Source organism: Abrus precatorius, unplaced genomic scaffold (assembly GCF_003935025.1).
Source record: "Abrus precatorius isolate BTA unplaced genomic scaffold, Abrus_2018 Scaffold8, whole genome shotgun sequence".
NCBI lineage: Eukaryota > Viridiplantae > Streptophyta > Magnoliopsida > Fabales > Fabaceae > Abrus > Abrus precatorius.
The window spans coordinates 26,336,096-26,351,663 of NW_020874428.1; the positions used below are offsets into that span (position 1 = coordinate 26,336,096).

At 32.5% G+C, this 15,568-nt stretch overlaps 2 protein-coding genes across 5 annotated transcripts; both read right to left on the bottom strand.

Annotated features, from left to right (window-relative positions):
* Positions 1-1,722: 1,722 nt before the first annotated feature.
* LOC113874929 (DNA polymerase I A, chloroplastic/mitochondrial-like) lies at positions 1,723-10,365 on the bottom strand. 4 transcript variants are annotated; one of them, XM_027513232.1, is made up of 12 exons: positions 10,220-10,365; positions 8,820-9,693; positions 8,443-8,634; positions 7,462-8,141; positions 6,787-7,228; positions 5,642-5,737; positions 4,704-4,796; positions 4,429-4,623; positions 3,740-3,832; positions 3,448-3,660; positions 2,754-2,843; positions 1,723-2,376 (listed from the first exon to the last, which is right to left on the bottom strand). In XM_027513232.1, exons 1-12 carry the CDS (start codon positions 10,336-10,338, stop codon positions 2,215-2,217), a joined length of 3,249 nt encoding a protein of 1,082 aa, XP_027369033.1. In that variant the 5' UTR covers positions 10,339-10,365; the 3' UTR covers positions 1,723-2,214. The 4 variants fall into 4 exon arrangements, 3 of the variants coding, with proteins under 3 accessions (XP_027369033.1, XP_027369032.1, XP_027369034.1); XM_027513231.1 differs by having other exon boundaries at positions 1,755-2,379; XR_003506115.1 differs by having other exon boundaries at positions 1,761-2,376; positions 4,099-4,623.
* A 1,013-nt stretch (positions 10,366-11,378) lies between these two features.
* Positions 11,379-13,886, bottom strand: LOC113846489 (probable serine/threonine-protein kinase PBL23). The gene is made up of 5 exons (XM_027474830.1): positions 13,763-13,886; positions 12,925-13,106; positions 12,630-12,819; positions 11,871-12,262; positions 11,379-11,630 (listed from the first exon to the last, which is right to left on the bottom strand). The coding sequence occupies exons 1-5, from the start codon at positions 13,884-13,886 to the stop codon at positions 11,379-11,381; spliced, it is 1,140 nt and encodes a 379-aa protein (XP_027330631.1).
* Between the last annotated feature and the right edge of the window lie 1,682 nt (positions 13,887-15,568).

The window sequence follows — 15,568 nt, forward strand, 5'->3', positions numbered from 1 at the left end:
ACAAAATGTATACAAAATAAATTAACAATTTGTACTTGACAAATTACATAAACACTAAATGATTACACTCAATGCATGCTTTTGATAATAATAATAAATTACGTGGGTTTAGACGTAACAGAAAGATTTTTTTAGAATATTGCATGATTTTAATTGATTAATTTTAAATATTTTCTGTTTCAGGGTTAAAGGCGATTCAGTTTTGGAGGAAAATATTATTACAGTCTAATAAAAATAAGAAAGATTATAATATATCTCTCCATAATTTGATGATTTTTTAACGAAAAAAAAGTGACTTAATTGTTAATGCATGAGTAAATTTTTTTAATTATATATATATTGATTATAATATTTATAATTAAAATTTTTAAAATTTATTGTTAAAGTAATTTTGTGATAATATTTAAATTTTTCATCTATCATACTTAATAATTAAGTTATTATTATATATGTGATGATATTACATAATTATTAAAATAAAATATTTATTACTATAAAAATTAACATCACTAATATATATATATATATATAAGTGTTAATAAAAAAATAATCTATTACTAATATACATAATATTTGATATGATTATTAATTACTATTATTTTAAAAGTAATAACTAATTTATTCATCATTATTTGAAATTATTTTAAATACTATTTTTTTATAACAAAAAAGTTTTTAAAAATATTTAATCAATAATTAATTTAAATTAATAATTCATATATTATTATTCAAATTTATTATTACCAATAATATCAATTATTATTTCTTAAAATTAATGTTGTTATTATAATAATTGTATTTTTAAATAAAATAAATATAAATATAAATTATTCATTATATGTTCAATAACAAACTTAAATATAATAAATATCTAATAAAAGTTTATACATAAAAATTATAAATTAAATTAAAATACATCCTTAACATATTAAAATTTTAAAATAAAATAAAAAAACCTAATATTGAATTGAATAACTAAAAGTAGAGTAAAAAAATGTTCTCTTGAATTTTGATCTTACAAATAAGAAAAAATAATAATAAATTAATATTAATAAATATAAATCAATCAATTAATAAATTTTTAAAAATATAATCATATAATAATTGAGTGATGATGACTAAAATAATTAATGAAATTACATTAAGTAATTGTATCACGTGAATTACTAAATAATTTATTGAATGATAATTTTTTCAATTAGAATTTATTCATGTTTTAGGTCATTTTAACCTCTCATTATTATTTATCTTTATTTTTATTTTTTTTTATCTTAGATAGGTCAATGACATATGAAGTGGTTGGTTAAATTTTCAATAGAATTGGTCAATCTAAACCGTTAAATATAAAATGAAAGGTTGTTATTTTTTGTGGAGAAAGAAATTGGCTGAATTTTTGGATAAAGATTTAGTAGTTTTATATTGAATTATTTGCTTCATGTACAAATTACATATTATGTGCCACTGAAAGTTGCTGTGTTCATGTCAATTTTCTTGCTCTCCGTTTGTTCTTCGCATCGATATTGATATTGTCTTGGGTTAGAACAGAAAGGTAACACTATCGTCGATATTGATTTTGGCAGAATTTCTTGGATTTTGTTGCGTGCTATGAATCGTTATGGTCAAGTTTACATGCTTCGTTTCTTATGATTACACTATTCCATAAATTGTAGTTCATCTTCTCGAGCGCATGATCTACAAGCTGTGAATGAAGATTAACATCGAAGACGAAAATGATGAATGTCTTGCTATATCAAGGAGTAAATGTGGATAATTTCATATTATAATAATTTATATACAATATTGATAGGGTTTGCATCAACCAAATTAGACCATATCGGTGCATGATGCAAGGCATGAAAACTAGATATACATTTAAAATAATAATAAAAAATAAAGCAAAACCTGCCAAGTAAAGCAGTCAAAAGCCGAGGCCAGTCGCTTTGACCTATGTTTCTTCCTTCAAAGTTAAACGTGCTATGCTTTGGTTTACCAAAGCATCACACTGGAACTACTCTTAGGACGAGAAAAACCTCTATAGAAATCAGGCACATAACAAAATTTTAAGGCATTAGTTTGCCTTGAAAATAGAAGCACCAAAGTAGAAACATCTTTGGATTGCAATCACCAATGGAACCATGCAGCCAAAGCTACCTGAATGAGGAAACATCTCCAAATAGTGTAAGTCAAGGTTTTTCATGCTGCATAATGGAGTACCTATTTCGCAGAGTACCAGTTTTGAGCACACTTGGCATCAACAGAGAGGTCAACTTTAAGAATATTCTTGCCATTGAAGGGTTTGGACATGCACTCAACAACTATGGACTTTGCAAACTCAGCCGACTCGGTTGGTCCTTCCAATATGACTTCATCATGAACCTGCTTTGTCAGTGTCCAAAAATATTAGCAAGAGAGTAGCAAACGAAGTTTGCAAATACATATCCAAAATACATTCGATTTGAAATAACTTACGTATCATAATATATTGATAAAATTAAGGATTGGTAGTTATTGCACAGTTTTGTTACTAACATCATATAACTGCTTAAGATTTACAAAACATGAGTAAGGTATTCATTGCATAGTAAATGTATATTTTTTGCGTGTCGGCCTAGCTCCCATTTACCCTCCCTACGCCTGGCCAAAGAATGGATAGAATAGATCATTGAAATCAAGGCTCAACTAGAATAGTGATAAGTGAAATCAAATGTTAGCAAAAAATATCAAAAAAGGAAAAAGTTAGGGTATAAAATTACCTGTAGAAGCAATTTCCAGCCAAGCTCCTTCAACTGTTTATTATTGGAAATTTGCAACATGGCACACATGGCAACATCGGCAGCACTACCCTGTTAACATTCTACAAATCAGAAACCCATGAAAGAAGGTCTGCATGAATGGCAGGGTCACACACTAACAGCACCTCAACTTAACTAAAAGCACTAGGTTATTATGAGAATAAGAGTGAATCTTAAAAATTGGATCATGCAAGAATGATTGGGTTAAATTATAAAATCATGCATTAATTTTAAGAAATCATGAGATCAAGTGAGGTTCACATGGTTAAGATTGGCTCCTACCGCTGCATGTAATTTAAGAAAGGAGATTCCTAATACAGTAAAGACAACTAACGAGACTAATACAAGAGCGCACTATTGTAAGGTTGGTACAATCAAATCTTATAATATATTCTTATTCATAGCTCTAGTTGAACAGTCATTTTAATATAACCTTTGGATTGTGATGCTTTTCCAAGTGGACTCTTAAAACATGATCTCATTATTCACTATCGTTCTTAAAAGGGAAAAGTTATAAACTTAATTTAGAGGATAAAAAATTTAGTACATTTTAAATTTACTGTACCTTCAAACTTGAGAAAATAGCAAAACTGTTGATGAGGGATGGGGCAACATTGTTGTATTAGTTTATTAGAAACTAGAAAGAATTAAGGACCTGCACTGGAGTATTAATAGCTGCGCGCTCAATGTGACCTTTCTGATAGGTGTTAGCTTGAGCCATCAAAGGGAACCGCCGGGCTCGCCCTAGCAATGTGTAAACACAATGTAAAGCATGAGCTTCCTTTTTACGCTCCTCTTGCCATTGTAAAACTTCTTTTCTATCATTGTACCAAAGGTCAACTGTTTTCTTAGCTTCTTTCACAGAAACCTGAGAGTGGACAATCAAATAATAAATCATGGGTACTTATCAAATAAATCCCTCAAGGAAGTAATAGAGTTCAGGGTACCTTCCAATCCTTAGAAAGCCCCACAGGAGTCTTCCCATATGCAATTGAGAAGTTAAGCATTTTAGCTTTTCTTCTTTCAGAGCCAAAGGCATCCTAAAATGGAGAAGAAAAATAAAATAGAAACATGACCAATTGATGGAACAGATGGTTATAATGGTAAACTGCTAAAGCGGGCTCTTTCATATCTTGTGGGCTCAGTATCACATAATGTTAATGTGGTAAAATAAGCTTACCAAAGTCTGGTATCTTCTGATTCACTTCTACTAATGCACATAAGCATTATTAAATACTTAATATATTCACAAACTTAACGAATCTTCATACATAGTTAGAAGCTCATCGCAAATAAACTACAATACCTCTACAGGTGCGACATGTGTTGCTTTCCCTCTAAAGAGAGTATTATAATGTCCAGTAGCTTCCCTTTACTTCTATTGGAAAGTTAATAAGCTCTGGATTTTTTCTCTCATTTTTAATAAAGTATCTATATATATTGAATTTTCAGTTGATGGAACTGCTCTCAACCAGAACAAATATTAGTCCTCCCTAATGCACAGCCTGCACTCTGGTCTGGTGCTTACTATATCTGACACTATCAGTTGCATTACAATAAATGCCAAATTAAAGACAAAGCCAATACTTGCATGTGTCAACGAATGGTTACTTGCTTCCATCAGCAGACAGTTTACCTTCAATAGAGGAACTGGGGGTTTATCTTCACCAGGTCGGGGATGCCACTCAAGAAGCACTTCCTTTTTCTCAACTGCTTGACGAATATATGGGTACATATTCATTGCAGTCCTTGAATGGAAATCTCCACCAGCTTCAAAAGCTTCCAACATGCTTTTACAGTTGGCAAGATGTGCCAGAATCCTAAGTTCAAGCTGTAACAATACATAACGCATTTAGAAGAATGAAATTTCTTAGAAATAGTTCAGTTAGATAGACAACATGAACTGCTAACCTGTCCATAATCAGCAACTATAAGAGAATTCCCAGGTGAAGCGATGAATGCTTGACGGATTTTGTATCGGTCTTTTTCCAAAGCAGGTTGATTCTGATTCATGAATTGTATGAATTAGATTAAGCCTTTATCCTTTTGAAAGTCAAAGATTAATCTAGTACACATAACACCCATATGTGAATGTCAGAATAGAAACTGGAAATCAGGGAGATGCCCAGTGCATCCAAATGTAGGATCCAAATAATTGTGATTAGTAACATATCAAGACCCAGTAGACATCAAATCATTATTTATGTGTATTGCGAGATTGTGATCAGTACAAAAACAAAGTTTAACCAAATTTTTTTCACTAAAAGAATATATTAACAGAAAAAAATGAGACTGCACATTTGGGCAGAGGTGTCAAGAACCGACTCTTAAGCTTGAGATGTTTGATGGACAATCCAACAGGTGCTTGGATTTGAAGAGGGTTTTATATCTTTAACATGATCCGTAGTGCTAACTGGCTTCCCTAACACAAAAGCACTTTGAATTTGAAGCATAGACAATCCATTGACATATTTGGCCATTTCACCTTCTGCCAAATTTTTTTTAGGTCCAATGTTATGCCTATTGCAAATTTTAGTTGTGGAGAACAGCAGCATAGAGGATTGAGTGGAGACCCAAAATGGTTTATAAATCTAATAGAAAGAGATCCTACTAAAAGGAAAAATAAAAGTTTAGGTCAAAATTAAAAATGATAAAGCTGCCTACTTAGAATTTTGCAAAATGAAAAATGTATGACACCAATTGGTAAACATTCAAGCATAAAGATGAAGGTCAATACTCAATGGTCAATACTTGAAAAATTTCTAGTTCAAAACAACCACCATTTAAATGAAAAATCCAAATAAAAATCCTTAAAGAGAACTCGAAAAAATCTTGCAAAATAGAATAACCTGCAGATTTGGCCTTCTTGCTGACAAGCGTCCTGTCTCAGTGTTGATATTTAAGGAACAATGAACACGGTTATCTTTTCCTGATATATTATGTCCCTGACATAGAGAAACAATGAAGCTAACATAGAGTAGATATAAAGAACTTCAGGGTTAAAATACAGGCTTATACTTATTAGTTATTACTCATTGGGAGTTCAAAATTTCTAATCTTTAAGTGTTGGCACATGAAGCACACAAAAATCTAGATCAGTCAGATAAGGAAATAGTAATTTCCCTAGCCAAGCAGTGGGAGAACATAACATTGACTATCTGCTATGAGAATTTTAAAAGTTTAAGGTCCTAAGGTACCCTTATGAGTTTTGTCCCAAGTGAGCTTGTCAAGCATCTCTCTGGCTGTTGATTTTATAATAATTGTCTAAAAATATACTAAAAATACATAGATGCCAATGAAATGCTTGAAAACTCACCCTGTGTACCAAACCTAGAAATAAACAAGAGGTAATTCCCTGAGTTTGGCGATTAATGACAACAAATTTGACAAACACATTCATGGTCTCAAGTTCTCAAAGATACTTGAGATATGCTGTTTGGAAGGTATCATATAATCACATATTATACATTTATTAAAATTTCATTTCATTACTTTTAGAGAATATAGAAGAATAGAAAAATAAAGATAAAAAATGGAGAAACGAAAATAAATTTTAACAGCACCCTGTAGAGGAAGATATAGACAGAAACTTGAAGTATAGTCTCAGAATGGTTTTGTAAGTATTCTATTTCTTAAAAATATTTTCAATATGTAAGGATGATAAATTACATCAATATAACATTTAAGACTGAGTGTTCTCTTTAATTTAAAAAAAAATAGAAAACATCATTAATTCATATAGACAAGATATACTATGTGGAAGTTTGGTGCACTATTTCAAAACAAAAGCTGACACCAGAAAAAATTTAAAGCAAGCTCAACAAAGTTAATAGTAAAAACCTTAATGTGTTGTAGATGCATGTGATTACTGCTTAAATAATTGATCAACTCTATTTATTTTCACTACAAAGGCTTGGCCTGATTCAGGTTCTATTAATGCCAAATTGCCCATCATACTGAAAAAAGATTGACAAATATTGTAATTAGAAAATACCTGAAGGGGAAGGATGAAGTTAGAAATCAAAGAGTTGATTGAACAGACTTCACATAAAGCAGCAATTGCATGACAAGCTTCTCTCCCTTCTTCCTCTGTTGGAAAAGCTGCAAAGGCTGTTCCATATGCAGATTTATCAACTTTTACTGCTGTAATATGACTTTTAGAAGGATTTTCATCTTCATCATCAAGATCCACGTCACAAGCCTCATCAAAAAAGTCATATTCAGCAGAATTATTTCCAGCCAGGGCCTTTAAAGCATCACCACTAACTGATGGCCAACCAGTTGCAGTGTACATCTCAGTCTTCAGGTTATAACCTAGGCTCGTCAACTTTATATCACAAAATTTTTTGGGAGCCTTCTTGCCTTCTTCAATCACTTTATCAACATTGGGAATTTTAAATATTCTCTCAGTTGGAAGTCCCAGATTAGAGTTCTTTCTGTAATGAAGAATGTGACAGGTGAAAATGAAAGCTTTATTTCAATCTATGTCCTTCAGCTACTTTGCCATAAACAACAAGATTCATAAAAATATTACAGTAGGTCTTACCATCCCTGAATACATTAAACATATCATTATCATAATTCATAAATATTTCAGGCTTCAACAAACAAATCATTCATTTATTAAGATTGAAACAAACTGCACATATAAGATTTTAGTGATGTGCACCTGTTCACAGTGCCACCAAAAAGAAGCTGGCGCAGCTGTAAATCACTTCCTACATTCATATACTTGGCATCAGGACAATACCTACTTGCCCATTTCCGGAATCTATTAGCAGCTACCTCTTGCTCCGCCATAGCTACCTTTTCTATGTCCTGAAGATATGCCCGATCAACTAGCATTCCCTCAGATTCCATCATGACTAGAAGCTCACCAAATGGCCGCCAATACTCATTGTAGAAATCATACATGTTTTTCCCAGAAACCGGTACACCATCAAATTTCCAGGGCATGTCTGAAAGATGGCTCTTAAGGCTCTCATACAGCTTCAAAGTGCTTCTAGCATCTAATGCAGAATAACATATCCAAGGTATGCGCTCATCTCTCTGTAGCTCTTCAACAGGAGCAATGATAACCGTTTTACCCTCAGATCCATCTTTTTTCACTTTTTTCTTGCTAAATATAGTTTTCATGGACAGCTTACCAATCAAATCCTTTTCATGGTTCAGCTGAGCCCTAGACATGACCCTTCTGTCACCTGTAAGTCCTTCAAGAGAATAACCCCCATCCAAATGTCTTGATGAATCCCATAACCGAGCCATGTGCATTGTATCAGCATGAAATCCAGAAACTTTGAATCCATAATTCTCGATGACATGACAATCAAAGCTATAATTATGCCAGACCTACAGAATGCAGCAGTAACTCAGTCATTTCAAATATTATTCGTAATCCAGATTCCCATGTCATGTGTATAAAAATTTGCAATCAATTATTAGCATGGCATTACAACACTGACATTTACAACATTTAGATTAACCAAGAAGAATTTCAGATCAGCAAGTAGCTGGTTGTCATATATCATAACTAGTATTATATCATTCATACAGCAGCATGCATAGAATTAAGATTTCAGAGGTGCTGCACATTGTGTTGTGTAATTGGACAAAGAACATGTAAGGAAGGGAAGAAGAAAGAAAATTGCACCTTCTCAATGGAAGAGTCACTAAAAAATTCAGCAAATTTTTCTAAAATCTCTTTGCCTCCACCATCAACAACATCTACCCAGATACAGGACTTTCCACCTCCAAAATCAGCTTCTGAACCACAATAAATGCTGAAGCATATTATCTCCCCATGATCTACAGGAGTTTCTTGTTTGACATCTATCTTAGCTACCTTTGAAGACAATAAAAGCAACAGATAATATGTGTTCACCATGTATAAAATCAGTTGAATTCATGTCCAAAGTACACATACAGACACATGTGTGCAAGACCAAGCAAGGAGATCATCTAGCTATATAAATTCCGGTGATAAGGGAATAACCATAATACAACTAAATACAGTCAAAAGAATTATACCTCAGTATCACATGCAAAAATATGATGCCGGTACTTAGTTGTGAGCAACTTAGAAACTTCCTCTGCGAGAGGAATATTATCAACAACGAGAATATCTTCATAGATACTACAAAGCCTATGCCGAAGTTTTGATTGGTCGGTAGCAGCTGCCTGTTTGCCAAATGTTGCATTGGTTGAATCCTTTGCAGTTGCATCCAAACCATGATCACCATTAACTCTAGTGATTTTCTCTTTACTAATCCCCAATGGAGATTCATTAAACTGGGGGGCCACCCTTTCAGAATCGGTAAACACCTTCGAATTGTTTAATACAGAATAGTTAACAGAGGATGAGACATGTTCGCCATGATCCAGCAGTACAAGATTACTATCCACTTTCTTAGAAACAGCCTGGTTCTGACCAATGGAAGCAATTCTATAAGATGCATAAGAACTTCCATTTTTCCTCTCAAACTTATCTGGACCATTTATTTCCTTTTTATTTTCAGTTATCTTCTCCGTGGCTATAGTCCAGCCTCTATAATCACCCCCAGACAATTTTCTTTCAGCAGCAGTTGTGGAAAATCCATGATTACAAGGAGCCACACCCACTGCACTAATTTGTTTTTCACATGAATGCAAAGAATTCAGCTCTTCTTCCTCCACCGTTTCCTCCAACATGCCAGTTGATGCATTTGAGGTTTTCATAAATGAAATGCAAACTGGACTTTTAAATGGAAAGCTACGCTTATACCTTGCACCTTTGTATCTATTTAACCTACCAGATGTCCTCTTTAGACTGCATGAAAAATCTGCTCTAGATTGTACAGAATTACTACGCACAGTGCTATTTGGGAGGCCACTATTAGCTATCTGGATTGACTGTACTTTTCTTCTGCAGTTCACATCGTGCAATAAAAAATAAGGCGCCAATCAATGAAATGTAATAGCATTTAATGTAGCCATACACTAGCTAAGAAAAAGCTTCATCAGTAGGTGTGTGCGCTAAAATAATACATCTTATTATCTCAGTTTCCACATTTACAAAAGTTAGTCCCAGGATATCATCCCATAACAACCTATTTCAGGGTTTTTTATATCTACAAACTGTCACAACAATTACAATTAAATTTAAATAGTCATACTTAATGCCAGTTTCAACCTTTAAAACCAGTGAGCAAACAAGAAGCCACAAGGACACAAGGAAGTCAAAGAAAAAATAAAATAAAATCCAGCATGTTTTATTAAGTAATATAAAAACATAATTTCTGAAAATAAAATTTCAAAATACCCAGAAGGAAAATATGCAAATTTTAAAGTTATCAAAGAAAATAAAGACATGGGCATGGTAACAGGCAACAAAAGATGCAAACTTTGAAATAATAAAAAAAAAAGAAACAGAGAAAAGAGAAGGGATAAACCGTTGGGGAGCTAAAAGGGTCGATGAAGATAGTGTGGAAGAAAAGGGGCGTGAGAGATAGCGGCATGAGGGGCAGTATGGTCTTAGAGCAGAGACCTCCATTGGCATTGCCATTGCCATTGAGGCAACACCGTTCTCCCCGCTTTAACAGATTAGGAGCCAGCTCTTTATATATATATAAAGAGGCAAAATATTTGAAAATTCTGGGCCATTAATAAATAAATGAAATGCATTGTTATAATATTCAGTTGCCACGTAACCTAATGGAAGCCAATAAGGTACAAGCCCAGAAGGTACTGTCGAACAATCCTAACAGTAACAACATAAAACTTTATATATTTGTTATTATTCAATAAAATTTACGTAATTGTATAAAATATTTATATATTTTATTCCACAAAAAAGAAAAATGCTTTTTTTAAAATAAAAAAGAGTTATTTTTAAATTTCAAAAAGAGTTACTTTTTCCTATTTAATTTATCAATATTATAGAAAAAATAGCAAACTGATACATCACTGAAAATTACATAATTTTTTTACAATATAGATACAAATTATAGATTATATTAGCATTGGTTTTATTCTATTTTGGTGAAAAAAAATTATTTACTCAAAAACATATTTTATTTTGCTTACCAAACGTACATGGCTATGTTTTGATCATTATTATTGGTTCTAAAAATGCGCCCCCCCCCCCCCACCAGTTTTTATGATCAACACATCATGAGACATAAATATTTGTGGAGTCAAATGTTGTGCTGATTAGTGTTTAGCCTGGCTGAAAATGGACCAAAATTTGTTTTAGATAATTCAATATTATATAAATCTGAACAAACGTATAAATAATAAAATTCACGTTATTATTATCATTCAAGCCTGTCATGAACCCGAGTCTATTGTAAACAATACTGATTAGAGAATCTCAATAAGTAGGCAATTCTGAATCTAGTAGCAATCTTGTCAATCACTCTATCATCAACATCTAAAACTACCAATAAAAAAATCTTGAACATGGAAAAATATAAATGTTTTGATTTTCATAATGATACCAAGTGCCAGCATGATGAAATTTTATAAAACGCTTCGCAAACTTCATTAGCAGTATAGCCTTTTCATTTATTATCCTTTTGTATAATCCTCTACTCTTTCAGATTCGTTTTCTCAACTGCATTCCCCATCCTCAAAATATGTCTCTCTTATACGTTGTTGTTTACCCACTTGGACATGCTTCTTCGTTAGAACTTCAAGGGCTGTAACCACGTCACTAATCAAAGGTCGAGTATCAGCTTCCTCTTGAAGACACATTGCTGCAACTGCTAGTGCTTGGTATAGACCCTTTGTTGGGTAGTTCCCTTTTAGCAATGGATCAGCCATTGATATAAATTTTCTTCTGTCTTTGAATAGTGGTTGTGCCTAAAAAGAAGAAACATTATGAATGTTATTGGCATTTGGCTGAAGATTTGTGCATATATATTAATATTGGTCTGAACATAATTTTATTTAAGTAGTTTTCATATTGATTAGATTATAAATCCTGAAATTTTATGCCAGAAAAATGCCATGATTTAAGGCACATAGTAAAAAGTTCATGACATACCCAAGTAGATATGCTATGAATGATTTTAGGCACATAATATAAGTTTCATGACATACCCAAGTGACTAAGTTTTGTTCTTCAGATGGTCTTGATTGATCAATTACTCTTCTTCCTGTGATCATCTCTAGAAACACAACACCAAAGCTGTATACATCTGATTTTGTAGTCAATTGACCTGTTGAGGCATACTCAGGTGCACAGTAGCCATATGTTCCCATCACCCTTGTGGATACATGTGTTTTATCACCAGTTGGACCAAGCTTTGCAAGTCCAAAATCAGAGAGCTTTGGGTTGAAGTTTTCATCTAATAGTATGTTTGATGCTTTGAAATCACGATATATCACTGGGGGATTTGCTACTTCATGTAAATATTCAAGTCCTTTTGCTGCACCTGCTGCAATGTTCATTCTAGTACGCCAGTCCAAAGGCTTTCTGTTCGGAGGTAGTTCTGACAATCATTTTTCTTTTGTTGTTGGTCAGATAACATTTAAAATGCTTATTCCCAAAAAACAAATCACTAAGGGTAATGTTTAAAAAGGGAAATGTCCATGATGCTAGTCTTGCAATTTTATTTAGTTTCTCACACAAATGGAAAGTTAAAACATAGTCTACTTAAAGCCATTAATATGCAAGAAGTTTGCTTTATATTGTAAACAATCACCATGATGATCCAATGTGCTCAAAAGGCTACATTGCTGCTACACTTAGTTTAATCGTTGCACTTATTCAAGTTTGATACCCAAATTGGATGTTACTCTAATTTGTAGACATGATGAATTGTGTTAGAAGACATTGTGTAAGAAGCATTTACATACCAAGAAGGTGATCTTCTAAAGAGCCGTTCACCATGTACTCATATACCAAAATCCTTTGATCACCATCAGCACAATATCCTACCAAATTGACAAGGTTAGGGTGGTGCAAAAGACTCAAAATCAAAACCTCTACAAGAAATTCTCTGTTTCCTTGGAATCCATTCCTGTTAAGTTGCTTCACAGCAACAACCTGCATATGTAAGTAACACAGCATTTACATGGTTAACACTTACCAACAACTTGATTGAACTTCTTCCTTAGCATAATATTCAAATAGATTTAGTTGAAATAATACCTGATTTATGCTTTTAATGCGTCCTTTGTATACCCTCCCAAAGCCACCTTCACCGATCATATTATCAGGATGAAAGTTACGAGTTGCAACGCATAGTTCATGATAAGAAAAAATCTGAGAGGTAATATTTCCTTTTCCAATTTTGGCTATTTCTTCTTCTATGTACTTCCGCTTGCTGCTATCTAAAGATGAAATTTGTTCAGGTTTTAAGCATTGGTATTTAATTATGTATCATATCATCGAAAAACGTTTGTTTCATAAGGCTCAAATTCCCTATATAGGCTCACTATAAAACCACTACTTTGCACTCTTACTATCGATTAAGATAACTATTGAGGTAGAAAGTAAGAGTATAAGGTTAATTATAACAAGATGAAGGCGTAAAAGTTAAAGATCAAAGATGCAGCTCCCCACACAGGATGTCCAAAGATGAATGTGGACTTGGTGGCTCAACACTCAACGATTGCTTCTAAACATGTTATCAAGAAGCTAAGAACAACTAAGTAATAAACTAAGAACAGAACCAAAAGAGATGTACAGGACTTGTACTTCAGCATTTCATAAAGTTGTGGCTTCATAATAGTTGTTGTAACACTTACAAAATTGATGAACCCTATTGTAATTGTACAAGCACTTCATAGATTTCCATTTTATGATTTCATGTTGAGATAATTGCGGAGGAAGCAACATTGAACTCTAGACATGAGACATTAAAATGAAAAACTTGGTCGAAAAATCGATGCAATAATGAGAAACCAGCAACTCGGAACCCCACAAACAGAAGTAGCAGACATAATTTTTACAATGAAAAGATTAGCACTGAAGCTAGGAAAAATACCAGTTTTGAAACACATGTTGGCAAATGATGGTAGAGCTTTTGTGTGACTATAGTCCTTACTGCTCCTCTTGGATGAGTTCTTGTTGGTCTTCTCTTGTGACGTACAACATGAAAAGAAGCTCATTTTCCACTCTAAATATTTGATCTGACCAAACCCACATTTAAAAAATTGCCAAGTTCCTGCATCTGCTTTTCAAATCTATCTCTAAGCATGCAGATGCTACCCTATGATCCAATGCAGGCCACATTAGACACTTTGAAGTAGCTTAAAAAAAAATATTGATTTTGTTTTTATTCAAACATTGACCCTGCAGAAACCAAGATGATCCTGAATTCTGGCCTCAGAAACATTTTGCATGGTTACTTACGCTTCATTTGTATTAAGGCTACAGTTATAAAAAGAAAAAATGACTTTGTTAAATATGCTAATCCAAAAATGACCGATAAAGTGTCACTCATCTTTAATATCATTTATCTAAGTTCCTCAATATAGGATTTCATAAAGTGGTTTTCTTAGGTTGCACTTTATTATGCCAACCAATATGGAGGATCATTCCTTTATGAACCTCATCAAGAATAAATAATGACAGCTATTTTATGTGGACTGCTTACATCTACTTTGCATCCTTCCCATCTACCTCTTTTATAATCTTTTCAATCAAGCGTCTACCTAATTTTGCCTATGATATATATAATACTTCTTTAAATTTTTGAATGACAGTAAAGTCACTTAAATGATAAAACGCTTATATCATTTTCATATTTGTATTCCTACATCATCCAAAATATAACGATTTTTTTTTATTTAAAAGAAAAAATACTACTAACATGACCAGAATATGTTATCACATTAATCATCTAAAGGTTTTGATCACAAGATTGATGATTTAAAAAAAATCCATATTTCTTTTATGAAAAACTAAAGTGGATATAAAAACAAACACAATTTTGCTTTAAAAATATAGATTCATTTTGTAGTTGTACGACTGTTTTCCAACAGAGTTGCAATGAGTAATTTGAATTAATGAAGCCAAAAGCAATAATAATTAGCTAGATCCAATTAAAGAGAAACTACAAGGTCTAAAATTGACAACAATCAAACGATAGGTTCAGCAGTTTGTTCTTAGATAAGTGAAAGTATGCACTAATTTTAAGTTTATAGGTATCTAGATCACCTACTGAAACAGAAACAGTAAATGCCCCTAAAGATACAAGAGGGCATTACCATAGGAAAGAAATTGAATTAATTGAAGAAAAGCATTGTGATTAAATTTGTTGCCATTCATTAGCATGGCATATATTGTAGGAAACTTTCACCTGCCTCAAACCGTATTGGATGTTTTTCTGTATAATTATGAATGAATTCAATGGTATCGGCTAAGAGTAAGTGCGTGGGGACCATATATAAAATTGGGAAAGTGATAAGTATACAATCAGCCATCATAACTATGCAAATTAAAACCAAACACAAAGGGAAAAAGTGTCCAAAATTTGCTTGAATTCATAACCTTAATCTATATGAACGTTAATTTCTGTCCTAAAATATCATACTATAGAGTTCAAATATCAGACAATTGGATCGACATCTACTGTCACACATTCCTGTCCCAACTTTGTCCCAAGTATATTTGTTCCTAATTCTAGTGTATCTAAAATAGGAGAAATAATAATAATAATAAAAAAAAAAACCAATGTGATAATAAAACAAGCTTTGCACAAATTTATATTTTTTATCATTTTAATTATACTACACAAAGCACAAGAAAATTGTGAAAGTCTTAGCTGATTAACATGTCTGTTAAAATT